Source organism: Pelodiscus sinensis, chromosome 3 (assembly GCF_049634645.1).
Source record: "Pelodiscus sinensis isolate JC-2024 chromosome 3, ASM4963464v1, whole genome shotgun sequence".
NCBI classification, from domain to species: Eukaryota; Metazoa; Chordata; order Testudines; family Trionychidae; genus Pelodiscus; species Pelodiscus sinensis.
Window position 1 is genome coordinate 41,527,582 of NC_134713.1, and position 15,855 is coordinate 41,543,436.

General features: G+C 40.5%; 1 protein-coding gene across 2 annotated transcripts in view; it reads left to right on the forward strand.

The window, feature by feature from the left end:
- The window catches only part of AGPAT5 (1-acylglycerol-3-phosphate O-acyltransferase 5), a 76,259-nt gene extending 65,445 nt beyond the window's left edge, over positions 1 to 10,814 (forward strand). For both annotated transcript variants that reach the window (XM_006137757.3, XM_006137756.3), the window contains 2 exons: positions 6,703 to 6,826; positions 8,104 to 10,814. In XM_006137757.3, coding sequence (XP_006137819.1) covers positions 6,703 to 6,826; positions 8,104 to 8,329 — 350 coding nt within the window. In that variant the 3' untranslated portion in view covers positions 8,330 to 10,814. The remainder of the gene's footprint in view (positions 1 to 6,702; positions 6,827 to 8,103) is intronic.
- Positions 10,815 to 15,855: the final 5,041 nt, after the last annotated feature.

The following is a 15,855-nucleotide window of genomic DNA, read 5'->3' on the forward strand; positions in this document are numbered from 1 at the left end:
TGAGCAGGGGCCCCTGACTCCTGGCTTACGCCACGTCTCCCACTGTGGCTCTGCCTCCCCTGTCCAACCTCCATGCTTCATGGACATGGTACTGGGCGGGGGCGGGGGGGGGGGCAGCTTTTAAGCCAGATCCCCTCAGCATCAGCTCCTGCTCCCCCCTACCCCTTGCTGCCTCTGATACAGAGGCAGCAAAGTGGGGGGGGGGAGTGAATAGTCAACTACAGGCAGTCCCCGGGTTACGTACAAGATAGGGACTGTAGGTTTGTTCTTAAGTTGAATCTGTATGTAAGTCGGAACTGGCGTCCAGATTCAGCTGCTGCTGAAACTGACGCCAGTTCTGACTTACATACAGATTCAACTTAAGAACCCCAAGTCAGCTGCTGCTGAAACTGATCAGCAGCTGATTCCAGGAAGCCCGGGGCAGAGCAACTGTGCCTCGGGCTTCCTGTAGTCAGTGCTGGTCAGTTTCAACAACGGCTGACTTGGGGACATCTGGGGTAGAGCAGCTGGGGTGCTGCTGGGTTGCTCCAGTAGCACCGCTCCTCGGCACTACTGGACCAACCCGGCAGCACCCCAGCTGCTCTGCCCCAGGAGTCCTGATTCAGCCGCTGCTGAAACTGACCAGAAGCGGCTGAATCAGGACGCCTGGGGCAGAGCAGCTGGGGTGCTGCCGGGTTGGTCCAGTAGTGCCCAGAGCGGCGCTGTGGGACCAACCGGCAGCGCCCCAGCTGCTCTGCCCCAGGATCCACAACAAAAGCCTGGTCTGCTGTGGGGGGGCACACTAGCTGTGACTGCCCCCCCCAGCAGACCAGGGACACAGGGAGCAAAGCGGCAGCAGGGGGTGCCTCGCCTCTGAAGCTTTGCTCTGGCGCGGGACCGCTTTGCTCCCGGTGCCCCTGGTTTGCTGGAGACGGTCCCCAGCAGACCAGGGGCACCGCGAGCAAACCCGCCGGGGCTGCGGCTTTGCTCCCGATGCCCCTGGTCTGCTGGAGACGGTCCCCAGCAGACCAGGGGCACCGGGAGCAGCTTTTCTCGCCCCGGAGGTCGAGGTGGCTGACCGCTGCCTGTGAGCTCCGGCGCGAGAAAGCCCCGTTCGTAAGTGCGGATCCGATGTAAGTCAGATCCGCGTAAGTCGGGGACTGCCTGTACTTGAGTAGTCGCTTACATCCTTACACAGCATCAGAATACATAGATAGCTATGTTGTGTATATTTTACATAGTTATTGAAATAATTATTTGGGATCAATCTATGACAATATGATTCCAGAAAAAAATAATTTCTGGGGAGAGAAGAGTTTGTGTCTTTTTTTATATACATTTTTAAGTACAGGCAGTCCCCGAGTTACGCGGATCCGACTTATGTCGGATCCGCAGTTACGAACGGGGCCGTTCCTCTCCCTGGTCTCCAGCAGACCAGGGAGAGGAAGCAAAGTGGCGAAACACGTGGGCAGCGGACAGGGCTGTCCGCTGCCCACGCGCTCCGAGGCTTGGCTCTGCTTTGCCCCCCTCCCCCGTCCCCCTGGTCTGCAGACCGGGGGGGGGGGGGGCAAAGCAGAGCCAAGCCGCGGAGCGCCCGGCCAGCTGACAGCCCAGATGCGTCTGGGCTGTCCGCTGCCCGCGTGTTCCGCCGCTTTGCTCCCTGTCCCCCTGGTCTGCAGACCAGGGGGACGGGGAGCAAAGCAGAGCAAAGCCACGGAGCCCGAGGGCAGCAGGACAGCCACGGCGCGTCTGGGCTGTCCCACTGCCCCCGTGCTCCATGGCTTTGCTCCGGACACCTGTGGTACAGCAGCTGGGGCGCTGCCAGTTGGTCCCGTAGCGCCACTCTGGGCGCTACTGGACCAACCGGGCAGCACCCCAGCTGTTCTGCCCCAGGCGTCCTGATTCAGCCACTGCTGGTCAGATTCAGCAGCGGCTGAATCAGGACGCCTGGGGCAGAGCAGCTGGGGTGCTGCTGGGTTGGTCCAGTAGCGCCGAGGAGCGGCGGCACTACTGGACCAACCCAGCAGCACCCCAGCTGCTCTGCCCCAGGCGTCCCCAAGTCAGCCGCTGCTGAAACTGACCAGTGGCTGACTACAGGAAGCCCCTGCCCCGGGCTTCCTGGAATCAGCCGCTGATCAGTTTCAGCAGCAGCTGACTTGGGGATGCCTGGGGTTCTTAAGTTGAATCTGTATGTAAGTCGGAACTGGCGTCCAGATTCAGCCGCTGTTGAAACTGATCAGTTTCAGCAGCGGCTGAATCTGGACGCCAGTTCCGACTTACATACAGATTCAACTTAAGAACAAACCTACAGTCCCTATCTTGTAGGTAACCCGGGGACTGCCTGTAGAAGTTTTATGTTAATATAAATAGTGTTTTTCTGTTTGAGGGAATGTTTGGTTTTTGCTTTTCAGTTCATCTTTTATGGACTGGTCTATGCTTTCCTCGATACAGAAGACTGAAAATGTTGTTAATCTGTTTTGAAAATGTGGTGGTACTATATAAAAAATGGTGGAATTTTACTGGAAGGTTAGCTAGTGAAATGCCATCAGTTAGATATTTATTTGAGACTGAAATATATTTGGGATCTGATTGTCCTTGGAGACTATCACTGACATTTTTAAGGATCCAAATAATACATTCTTTCTTGTATACTGGGCTTGGAATTTCACCATCGACTAATGAATTCTTGACCTAAAAATTTTAAATTGCCTTATTTTCCTTACTCTTTCTTTTATTGGTCATTATTTTATTAGTTATAAAAGTTATATACTCTTGGATCTTAAGTTGCTGTTAAGCTATTTTGTAAAACTGAAAGCTTTATCAACAAGTTATCTCCCATATTGAGTCATTCTATTTAGATCCCATGCGAATTATTAATGTTCATTTAACACCTATTACACTTGGTTTTTTATTTATGATAATTAAAGTTGTCCCTAATCAAAAGTTTGATACAATTAGTGATTCTCGATTATGTGGTGTCTGTTGCTAAAAAGTTCAGACTTGTTTGTCCCTCTTTGTATATTGTAACAAATTTTGCGTGAGTTCCAGGATTTGCAAAACCTGTCAAATATTGGCTTTTAGGGTCAGGAACCCTAACATTGAATTTAATTTGAGCACAATAAATTGTTACAATAAGATTTCGTAGCTTAATTACAAATGCCATCTGTGTTTTCTCAAAAGCAGCAGCTCAATAAATTGTTCCTATCCACTGAAGTAGTTAAGTGGCTGCAGTGACATTGTGTGTCTAAAAAATTTAAAAAATGGATTAGTCGCGTTCAACCCTAAAATGAATTGCATAATAAAAATAGCTAAAGTAGGTGGCATGATTGGTTTCATTAGGGCATTTTATATAGATGTACTGGACAGCACAATTTAAAAATGGTCCTTGAGCTGAGAGCAAGAAGATTGGCTGAGGAGGGAAAAGGATTTTTTAACATTTGCAGCTGCAGATAAGAAAGTAGCACAGCAGCCTTGGATGCAGGCCAATCTGGCCATTTAGCTGCAAGGGTGAGTTTGGTGCAGATATAAGTAAAGAGATTGGATTTACATAGAGGGAAAACCTTGATGGGTGGGAGGGATAGGACTTTGATATTGGTGAACTGTTCTGAAAAGCTAGAAGAGGAAGTAAGGATCCATATGCATTACCTTTCCTCAGCAAATGCCATCATCAGTGCTCAGATACATGGAATTTCTTTGCCATGAAAGAACAGTTTCTTTTTAGGTTTGATTTTAAAATCACTTTTTTTTTTTTTTTTAGTAGCAAACCATGAGAAATCAAATCATCCTTTGTTTTGCTATATTTCAAGAACTGCAGACACTGTGGGATTTTTTTCTGTTTGCTTCTGTTTGTCTACATTTTTTTTATGTTGTTGTTGCAGTACTGTCGTGGGCTAATGTAGTTCTTTGCTATTTTGCAGTGACATGGGGATCTAATCAATATTCTATAGAATTTGAGAACAGTTGTAAAAATGCCATTTGGCTGTTAAACAATTGTTTTGAAATGCTATTTTAAATGGCTGGGGTTTTGTTTGCTTCTACTTAATTGTGTACAAATAAATGTCAGGGAAGAGCTATTTGTTTCTTTATCTAATGAAATCATAAAATAAAACTTGAAATGATTAATGTACACTGTTAAAGTTCCACAGTACTCCAGAACACTAGTTTAAATATCTTTTAAACCTAGTTTTCAACTTTGATATCTTGCTGGAGTTCTTTTAAAGGTAAACCGTATATATGGTAAAATGCTGCCTAAAATCAAATAGAAAAGTATTTGATATGATAGCTTCCAACCATTTGTTTCCTATAATCCATTTTTACATATTTCAGAAAGTTCCATGTTCAGGCTTCTAACCTTCGCCCAAAGGATGAGTTATGCCCTAATGAAAGTTCATGATTAGCATTTATTAAAATAAATCCATTCCCCTTTTGGTTTTAAAATATAAACTGTGCATCCTTAAGCATCTTTACTCCATTAGTTTCAGTATTAGATTCTAAGATATGAATCTCTCGTTTGTTTTGTTAAATTATTTCAGAATCTTAAATATGTGAAAATTGAAATACTTAGATACTCTTCCTCTAGAGAGATGTTATATGCCACTTCTGAAGTTTTTGTCCTACTTATTTTGACATCAAGATGTGATGTCCACTCCTCATCCCCACCTTTTAAAAAAAATGTCAGGGAATAGTTAAGAACTGGCAAGTATAGCTTTTGCACCGTGGTATCACAGAATAATACTGTTATGGTTGTGCAAGAATCAGGATGGTTTTCAGTTTTGACAGGACATGATATGGTGCATATGTGTGTCTGACTTTTTGCTCAAGTGTTGACTATTCCTGTATACCCCATATTTTGCATGGGTTGCACTGTTTGCTAAATAAAATTACAGGCACTCATTTTATTGCAGTGGGAATCTGTTTTCCATCTGTTGCCTGTCGATGATGTGTAAATGAATTTTGGACCCTTTTTAAGGTTTAAGATTGTCCAGATGTCGAGGTACTGCCACCTTCTCCAAAAATTCAGCATCAGGATGAGGTGCATAGAAGGCTTTTGTGGGTGGGACATCATGGTTACTATCTGTTAAACTTACATTTTCATCATTATTCATGAACATAGTGATATTGTCCACACAAAAAAACACAGCATGTAAGATCCATTAGTATGTAACAATTTAAATAGTCTAGCAAAGGAAACAGCTTTTTCAACTATTAAAGTGTTCTATTCATAATTGTCTTAGTGTTTGTGTAATGAACTCCTCTAAACATAAATATTAGGTAAAAAAAAGATGAAAAGCAACTTAACAGACAACAATCGAGCAATATAATGCTCTCTGTAAAAACTGAAAAATGAAAAGGTATTGAGCTGAGGGGTGAAATAATTCTAGGTGAATATATTTTAAAACAAGTTTACCATCAATGAGATGATATTGATTATCATTGTAAAACATAATGTAAACCCTGTGCCCCATCAAGAACACAGAAAAGCCAAGATTTGACCACCTACTACTAGCATCCCTACAACTTGTCCGTGGTGATGCCAGTGTAAAAGAAGCCTTTATAAATCTCAGACAGCCAAGTTAGCTAAAGAAAAAAATACCCAAGTTCTGTGTGATTTAGGATGCACAACAGTCAGGCCGTTTCCCCAGAATTTTATTGAAACATTATTATTCGTGTAAAGTAAATGAAATACCTGATTTGGAAGTAAAAGACACAATTCCAACTCAGAATGGGTTGGAACTTTCATTCACTTTACATTGTTCTATCAGGAATGTTGTGATACTGAAATCAGAAGCACTATAAAATGTAAAAGAAGTATACAATTCCAATTAAGACGAGAGGGGTACTGTTAATAGAGGACAAGAGTATGTTTTGAGGACTGCAATTTATTTTTAGCTATTACAACCTTAATTTATAGGTTATTTCCACTGTAATCCACATTTTCTTAGGCCTGGCCTACACTAAAATTGAAGGAAGAGAAGGCTGAATCAAGATATACAGCTCCAGCTACATTAAGTACATAGCTGGAGTCGATGTAACTTGATTTGAGATACTCTGCTCCCATCGACATATCTTACTCTTTGTAAGAGCAGAAGTACTGGCCACTGATGGGAATGCCCTCTGAGTTCAATTTAGCAGACCCACTAAATTGAACTCTGGAAGTTCGATCGTTGCTGTGTCGATCTTCCACTGAGTGCAGACATGTCCTTAGAGATGGCCAGGGAAGCTAAAGTAGCTTGAATTTTGTTATACAATAGTTCAAGCTAGAAGCAATTTTTTAAAAAAAATCTCTAACTTTTTATTTTAAAAGAAACCCAAAAAATTTGTATTAAATCTTAAGCCATTTAAACCAAAATTTAAAAATCATAGACTGGATAATTCTATGACCACTAACATGTAATAAATATGCTAAAGCAGAGGTAATCAAATCCCACATTATATATCATCAGTTGATTGCTACTAGGATCTTGAAAGAACTTTCTCCAAGTTGTCCAGTTGGGTTGGTTGATGTCTGATGCAGTTTGGAAAAGCAAATAGATTAAAAATTTAGAAGTACTTGTATCCCTTAGAAGCCTCAGTCCCCTCAGTGCTTTTGAAAATGGTATTTGCGTTTCAAAGTCACTTAGAAGTTTTGAACATTTTATTCTATAGCTATATCTTTTAGATTTTTTTTCCATGTAAAAAGTACTTACAAGACTTGGTTGTGGTTCTTTGTTGTTTGTTTGTTAGAGTTTCTGTGTAAGGAATGCCCAAAAGTTCATATTTACCTTGATCGGATCGAATTGAAAGATATTCCAGAAGAACAGATGTATATGAGAAGATGGCTTCATGAGCGCTTTGAAATAAAGGATAAGTGAGTAATGTTATTCGCCTCTGAGACTTAAGATTTTATATACTACAGAGCAACTTATTTTTAGTATTATCACAATGACCAGTTTCAGATCTCCTATACGTGTCCATGGACAAAATCACCTACTCTGTTAATAACCCAATGGTAGGGATTTTCTGGAAACTAATTCTGTTTGCATTTCCAGAGCTTGCATTGCCTCAGATTGTTCCATTGATGGTAGAAGATAGTGTTTCCCACATTGGAATGTCCTATGGGGAGAAACACTCCCAGTGTGTGTCTGGCATACTTACAGATGTCTATGCCTCCACATCAGCTGAGAGTCCCTTCCAATTCTCTCTTGTTCCCCTGCAGCATGGCTCAGCAGGAAATAGTCTGCCATAATTTCCTCAGCTGGCAGCTATTGCTAGATATAAGTAGGTAAATACTAATTCATCTAGTTCCAAACCTCCTAGATACCCCTGCATATGTTCTATAAGTGAAGGGCTGCCACTTGTGATTGAAGTAGTTCTATAAGGATATATCCCATTTCAAACTCACAGGATAGTCGTTGTCCCTGGTGTAACTTCATTGAGGACAATGAACAAATTAATTTGATCTTTGGATCCCTATATATAGTACTGTTATCCCTTCTATACAGATTCAGAACAGAGCCATAGGTAGAAGTGACTTCTTCAGAATTTAGTTAGATACTAAAATATTGCTCTCTAAAAACAGTAGACGGAAACTGATTTTGTTGCTGAGCGAGTAAAGCAATATCCACTGTAGACATTTTGACTTCAGAATGTAAGAATAAAGTGTCTGAGTTTATTTTTAAAATCCTTTGAGTCTCTAGAGACTTCATTTATTACCTGTTTTGTTACATGAAGACACTTTTCCTTTTGTTCTCAGAGTTGCTTTGTTATGAATTATTGACAATAAAATATTATTTTTTTAAGATATGTATGTTACAAGATTGGAGACTTGTTTTGCTAGGTGCTGAATAAATATAGAAGTAGACACAGTAATATACAGTGAAAAGATTTGTTTTCACAGTTAGAATGGGATTACAAAGAAAAAATCACTTGTGGTGTTTTAAGGGATTAAGTTTGAGCACCCAAATAAAAAGCATTACTTTAACTCATTAACAGTATTTCTATAGCATGCTGTCTATTATTACAAAACGGTTGCTATATGCACTGCTAAATAAGTGTTTGTTAGGTAATGGAGGATGAGATATAAAATTATTAGACAAAATGAAATTGTTTTAAACCTGAACTAACCCATGAATTTGTCTCTCACAGGTTACTAATGGAGTTTTATGATGCAAAGGATTCTAAAAGAAGAAACAAGTTCCCAGGGAAATGTGTTCATTCGAAACTAAGCCTCAAGAAAACTTTACCATCCTTGCTGTTTTTAGGTGGCCTGACTGCTAGTATGCTTCTAACAGAATTTGGAAGAAAACTTTATGTAAACACATGGATATATGGGACTTTAATTGGCTACCTATGGGTTAGTATTAAAGCATAAGTAACTGCTGGTCTCCAATGAGAGAAAAATGTTCTCTTGTCTTGCACATTGCACCAAACTTTCTCCTGAATTTATAAAGAAATGCAAAGAAAGCCTTATTGATTGAACATTGGATAAATTAGAATTTATGATTTACATCTCTGTGTGGTTGATCTGGGGAAAATACTCTTAGTTATACAAATTTGCTACTGATTTTGCTGTAAAAATGACAGATAAACTGAGTTATATTACACATTGCTTTCCCTATGAATGAACATCCATCTGTATCTGCTGAAGATTAGTGGAAATATGTCTTTATACATATGTAACTTAAGTGCACCAGTGAATGTATTTACTAACAATAATTTAGGGAATATATATACATATTCTCCTACTATTATTCATGTTTCATTTTTGTAACTTTTCAGTTCATTGCAACAGCTCAGTTATATATTACAACTAACAGCAAAACTAATATTTTTTTAGTTGCTTTTCAATTTTATCTAAATATGTTCCTCAAAAGCTGATCAAGTAAATTCGTAAATCATGAAACGTTATGCAAGGCAGAGAAAAAGTTGCTAAGAACCATTGTTCATTGGGAAGAAGTTTTGTTTTTTAGTGCATGATCTTTTGATTACATTGCATTATTAGCTGATTTAATTATTTTACATATGCAAAACATTTAATTATAATTAATATTGAATCAATTGCTTATTTTGTGTCCTCTGTGTTTGTGCAGAAGAGAATATGTGCAGTATAATGAAATGTTAAGTTTAATTGTGGCCTAACCAGATTGTAGCCTACCATATGTCTATACTATGTCTACCATATGTCTTCATCAATACTTTGTTGAAGATTCAGCTAAGCTAATAGACCTATTGAGTATATGTGCCATAAGCAGTGTGAACTTCAGAAGTTTCCTGTTACCACATAATGATCTCAAAGCAAATTGATGTACTCTGTATTATACATGGTAATAATATAACTTCAGCAAGAGTGTATGTTATGGTAACAAGGAACTTTCAGATGTTCCTACTAAACTTGAAGCATGTGCCTTTTAATCTATGATTTAACATATTCATTGTCAAAAATCATTTAGTGTTATACTATTACCTTAGACTTTCACAGCTCCCTAGCTGATATATACTTCAGATGGATTGATGATTTTGGTGATGAATAATTGTGAAAGAAATGCATATCTGACCAGTATTTTACCTGTTTAAAAATGTATATTTTTTAAAAACCTCTTGTCAGCAGGTTCCTGTGACTATGGTTTCTGTAACTATTGTATCTGTGTATTACGTGGGAGATTCCCTTTCCTTTTGTCCAGGGAATAGACTATCTGCAGTAGGGTTCAGCTAGAGAAGATAAATCAGACTCACAGCATCGAAATGTAAGATCTAGAGTATGCTTTTATCTCACTTCTCCAACCTTTAAATGTGCATCTTCTATTAGCTTTAAAGGTGTTTACATTGCATAAACACATTAAAATAATATACATCTTGAAATTATCATAGATCTCAAATTCATCATAGTCAGTATAATTGAGCAAGCGCTTGCTTTTAATACATATTTTTCTTAACATTTTATAGAGGAATATTTACAAGTCCACCTTAACAATGATCCAGTACAGTTTTCAGTTTGTAACTCTATATTCTGTAATAATGGATTTTGTCACTGGGCATATTTATGCCTTTCATTCCGCAAGAGGTGTTGATGAACCATATTAAAACAATGACAGGGAACAATGTTTAGAACAGTATTGTTGTGAGACTCTTGAAACCATGGAAAAATAAGCCATTTTATGTAACAGGCAAATGTGCTTCCCATGTGTGTCATGCAGCTTGAGCTGTTCTTGACAGAATGGCCTCAGTGGATACAATCAGAACTCAGTGTTCTTCTGGTAATCTGACTTTGACGTGTGAAATATAAATTTACAATGAATCCTCGCTGTGTCATGATTTCATGTAACAGTCCAAAAATTAATAGTAACACTTAAGTATACAATACAAATGAATGCAAATGATTTAACTCACTTGTAGCAGAGTTACTGCTGTTTTGGAGGTGCTAATGACTAGAATTTTGGCTCTCCCATGTTTATACTATCTATACTGTAATTGATTCAGCAAAACAAAACAATTGGCCTGTTTATTTTGAATGTTATTCTCCTGCTACTTTTACACCATTTTTTTTCACAATTGATAAATTTTTGAAAATTGTTATGATTTGTTCATGTATAGGATGTTTGGAGCATTGTATGTGATTTCTTAATATGCACCGAAGTCAACTTGAAATATTTCTTCATTAAACAGAAAAAAGCCAGATGCTGCTTCAACTTTTTTTGCTGTTCCTATTCTTGTTTGAAATATTTTTTTGAAGATTTTATGATTGTAACTGTTGATTGCTGAATTATTCTTTACAAAAACAGTTAACATGCATGGTTTTAACAGTCTTCATTAAACAGGTTTGTGTGAACAAAAGTCAAATAAAAATGCCATTGTTTTTCTTTTCTGTCTTGCTAAAAAGTTTCAGGAACTTGGAATGTTTTATAAATGCCCATGTATGGTACTGAGTAAATGGTTATACAGTGATAGTAGCTTTGCAACTGAGTGCCTGCAAGATCTTTCATATATTATTAATCATGTTTATTATAGCAGTGACTAAGAACCAACAAAGAGCGGGGCATTGTACAGATAGCGTAGTCTGCAACCCCTACACCAAAGACCTTGCAGTCTAAACAGCCTAGGCCAGGAGTGGGCAATAATTTTTGATGGAGGGGCCACTCCAAGATTTTGGAAATTGATCAAGGGCTGCACTTTTCCATGATATCAATGGAGGAGGTGCAGAGTTTGGGATGGAGGTTGGGTGCAGAAAGGAGCTTGGTGTAAGAGATTAGGGTACTGAAGGGAGTGTGGGGTTTGGGAGGGAGTTTTGGTGAAGGAGGTGGTTGTGATCTGGGGCACTGGTCTGGGGTGCAGGGGTTTGGGTTGTGACCTAGGGCAGGACAGGGTTGTGACCTGGGGCAGGGGTTTGGGTTGGGACCTAGGACAGGGGTGGGGGTTTGACTTGGGGCAGAGGATTGTGGTGCTGGTTCTGGGAAGGTATGTGGGTGCAGAAGAGAGCTGAGAGTTTGGCTTATGTGGGGTAGGAGGGCAGGAGTGGAGGGCAGAGGGTTGGGGGAGGGAGAGCCTGGAGTGCCAAAGGCTGGCTGTCTGGGAGACTTACCTGGGTGACTCCCAGCCACCAGTCCAGCACGTTTCTGAGGCAGTCTCCTTGCCTGTCCCATCCTTGCACAGGCTTCAGGAGTCACATGAGTGTGCTAATAAGTATAAGCCAGAGGGGAAAGGGATGTGAAATCGGCCAGTGGGATTATGCTGGGAGCAGGGTCAACTCATGAAGCCTCCTACAGGCTCAAGAGTTTTGAAAGAAAAACGAGCCATCAGCCAATTTTTCTGAGCTGCATGCTATTGGGGTGAGGCAAGCAGGAAGCCTTCCTGGGGCTCCCTACTGCATTCGTGGGCCGGATCCAGCTTGAGGGGCTCAATTTTGCCCAGACCTAGGCAAGGCAGACAGGGAGTAGAGGAGAGGAGAGGAGGAAAAGCTGTATGATGGCACAGACTACCACTTCAGTGTCATGATTATTTTGTTAGGGGAATTAGGTGATAAGCTAAAGTAAAAGGAAGACAAGTGTGACAGGAAAGGAGAAGGGGGAAGTTGTGGAGTGAAGCTGAGAAGAAGAGATGTAGAAAGTGAGGGTTGGAGCAAACAGTCCATCAGCACAGCGTACAGGAAATCCAGTCAAATCTGTAGAAAGTTGTGTGTCCAACAAGCCCCTGCGTTAGCTGCTTCTCCAGATGAGTCTCTGGTTTGTGCTCCTCTGCAGTTCTTTTTCACCAAGGCTTCGGTGAGTATGAAAAAGGGAGGCACCATCTGGGTCCATGTTGGAGAGGAATCTTTCTTGCAACAGTCTTCAGCTCCTTGTAGCTCAAAAGAGAATATTGCTTTCTGTAAATGCATCAGCGTGATACAACGTGGACTGAGGAACAAATATATCTATTTGTTCTAAACTGCCCGTCAATAAGCTAAGGCTTGAAACTGGACAAAGGTTTCTAACCATCAGAGAAGTGAACCCCTGGAATAGTCTCCCAAGGAGAATAGTGGGGGACCAAAAAAAAACCCTAATTGGCTTCAAAACCGAGCTACATAAATTTCTAAAGAGTTTAGTATTATTTGACTGCCTGCACCTGCTAGTAGCAAATAAACAGGCAGGTGAGGAACATTAGAAGGGGAAGACTCTGATTTACTACAGAGAATTCTTTCCCAAGTGTCTAGCTGATGGGTCTTGCCAAAATAATGAGGGTCCAACTGACCACCATATTTGGAGTCCACAGGAATTCTCGCCCCACTATTTCCCCCTCCCCACTGCCCAGATTAGATGGGCAGAAACCCTGTGGGTTTTCCCTTTCCTCTGTACATGAGCCCATGGGTCACTTGCAGAGTTAAATTAGAATAACTGATGCATTCTGTGTAATTTTATATCTTTGAGGACTTCAGTAACTCAGCCGGAGGTTAGAGGTCTATTACAAGAGTGGGTGGGTGAAATTCTGTGTCAGGCAACGTGTGGATCCGACTTAGATGATCATGGTTGTCTCTTTTGGTCTTAAAGTCTGAGTCTATGAAAGCACATCTCTCTCTCAAACAGAAGTTGATCCAATACAAGATATTACTTCAACCACCTTATCTCTTACTGTGGCATGTTTCTTACTGCTAGATTTTGTGGACTTTAGATGTCTATGTGCCAAGAATAAGAAATGGAAGTGGAGGTTTTGTGGGGCTTTTTTATTTGGTGAAAAATAAATAATAGAAAGTAATTTTATTTAGATTGTTTTTCTTACTTAGAGATGGATTCCCCTGGTTTGGGGACTGTATGATCAGCCATGCTCACAAGGGCCATAGCAACAACTATTGACAGCAGGCTTTACTATTCTCCCCCTTTATAAGTCTGGGGACCACAGAAGTCTCTTGTCTGCTGCAGCTGTGCTGTAATGGATAGATCTACTCCAAGTACAGGAATTTAAGTAGAGGTGGTAATGGCTTTTGTGTGCTCACCCTTTCCAGTATTTTTTTCCCTGTTTTGCTCATCTGGCCAGTCTCACTAGTGTGGAGCCTTGTGGTCCTAATGATATGGAGCTTGGAATGTTTTTCAACAACTTGCAGACATGAAAGAAACAGAAATATTGTATCTATTTTTGCATAAGTCTGGTCCTTGATGCAATTCAAGTAACAAAACATAGTGATAATTAAAGTGAAAACCAGTGAAAAATACCAGTTTGTTTCATTAATTTAAAATGTTTATTATAATTTAGGGTAATTGAATTTCCTATTTAATAGTTCATGTAATCTCATTTTCTGAGAAATGGTTTGGCTTTGTGATGTTTTATGAGCTGTGTCCCTCTTCTGAAGGGGTTATGATCCATTATAATGAAATGGATTTTGCTGTTCGAAGTGTGGAAACTAAATATTTATGCAAGGTCTGTGTTAAACATACATTCCACTAGAAATAAGGGTGTGGGGAGAATAATATCAAAGAGCATACTATTGATTTTGAAAGTGCACAATGACAAGTTAAATATTGAAATTGGAACCAATATTTCTAAATAGTCGCTTGTACCTGATTCATGTTTATACAGTGAAAACGTACCCTTATTAGTTATTCTTGTACAAATTGAATATTTCTCAGCTTCTCTTTGATTTTTTTTAATCTTGTATAGAATTGTCTCCAATAGAAACATCTTGATTTTTTTTGTGTTAGATTCTCAGTGTAGCTCTACATTTGATGCAGGATTTTCCATCAAATTAGAATTAACCTAACCTATAAACCTGATTTTATTATTTTTTTGTGTGGTTGTTATGGCAGCCATAGCCAGGGGAGTCTCTATCAGTGGCCATTGGCCAGAGCTACTGCAGAGCCTCTGTGGAGAATATCCTGGCCAGCTGTTGATGTGCTATAAAACATGTAAGCAGATGAGCGCCTGCTCTGTTTTCGTGTTCTGTAGAATTCAGTGGATGTTGTATCAGGCTGACAGAGGAAAGTCAGTTGAGTATCAAGTTGACCCCAAATGGCACTCAGATTGGGTAGATATCCTAGCATTATCTCCCCAGTAGAGCCCTGTGTGACTACACATTTCTATCTGCATATGTGGATATCCATGGATTAGAAATCAGTATTCATTGAACCACAGTTTCAAAAGAAGAATATGGTGCTGTCACTCCCAGGAGCCCTACACGGATCACTCCTCCGAGCCATGGCACTCTACCACTCCCACTTGGAAGCATCTGTGTCTCCTGTCTGGGGTCATACAGTACTGCTGGGGTGGGGCTATGGGCAATGCAGCTACACTGCCAGAAGAAGCTGCCAACATGTGGCACTGGCTTCTGGGAGCAGTGGCAACACATTTCTCCCTTTCTGCAGATAGAAGTTTGTATCCACACAGAGCTCTAGTCACCAGCACATTTTTAACATGATGCACCAAGTCTTGATGTGCTGAGCAACTCTCCTTTTAAATAATAATAAAAAAAAAGCCTTTAGAACCTTGAGTGCAGAGGCTTAAGTAATTTTGTTTCTAAAAAAAAAAATTGTGTATGTGAATTTGTGCTAGTAAAATACAAAATTGATAGCCCTGGTACAAGCGTCCCTGCTGATGTGCTTCATCATGACCTTAGAGGGATTGACCCTCAGGATGAAAGATCGTTTAGTCCCTGTGTAAATGGGATAGTTCTGGCTGGGCACAACTACGCTTGCATATAGCTTGATTTGAGTGCCAGGTTCAACAATGCAACAGGCTGTTTTCAGGAGATGGTGCTTTGGGGTGAGTTGAGATCATTGGAAACCTCCTGAACTGATAAGCTTCAAATGTGGATAAGATGAGGACATTGGTGAGGACCAAATGATTGGTCCTTACATGATTTTAAAAACAGTCCTTTCATGATCCATTTGAGATTCAAAAAGCACAGATGTTAGTAGCTAGTAGAAATGTGCATAGTGTGAGAGACAGTTAGGAACCGTGATGTCACTTTGTACCTAAACTAGCTACATCTAGGCCTGTAACAGAGTGGATTTAGGACTGTGACAAGCCTAATAAAAATAACCTGAGTGATGAGCTGGAGTTGAACTGAGGTTTTGTGCATCCCAGAAGACCAGCTGGTATGCTCTCCCAGAACTGGACACGGTGCTTTGAATAAGCTGAGCAGCTAAGGTCTTAGAGAATCCCATTCATTCCTTGGCTTCTCTCTTTAATAAATAAGCCACTTAGGATGATTAGTTAGTGTGTGTGTGTGTGTGTGTGTGTGTGTGTGTGTGTGTGTGCGCGCGCGCGCGCACGTGCACCTTTTCACTAGGACATTAGAACCAGGAACTTAAAGCTGAGTGCTCCGTACTATCCTGTTACCCTCTCCAGGGCCTATGCAGTCATCTGTGTTCAGTCATTTTATAAACCTGATTTTATGCAGTTCTTGGCTGGGGGGAAGCTGATGAGCTGTGATGCCCA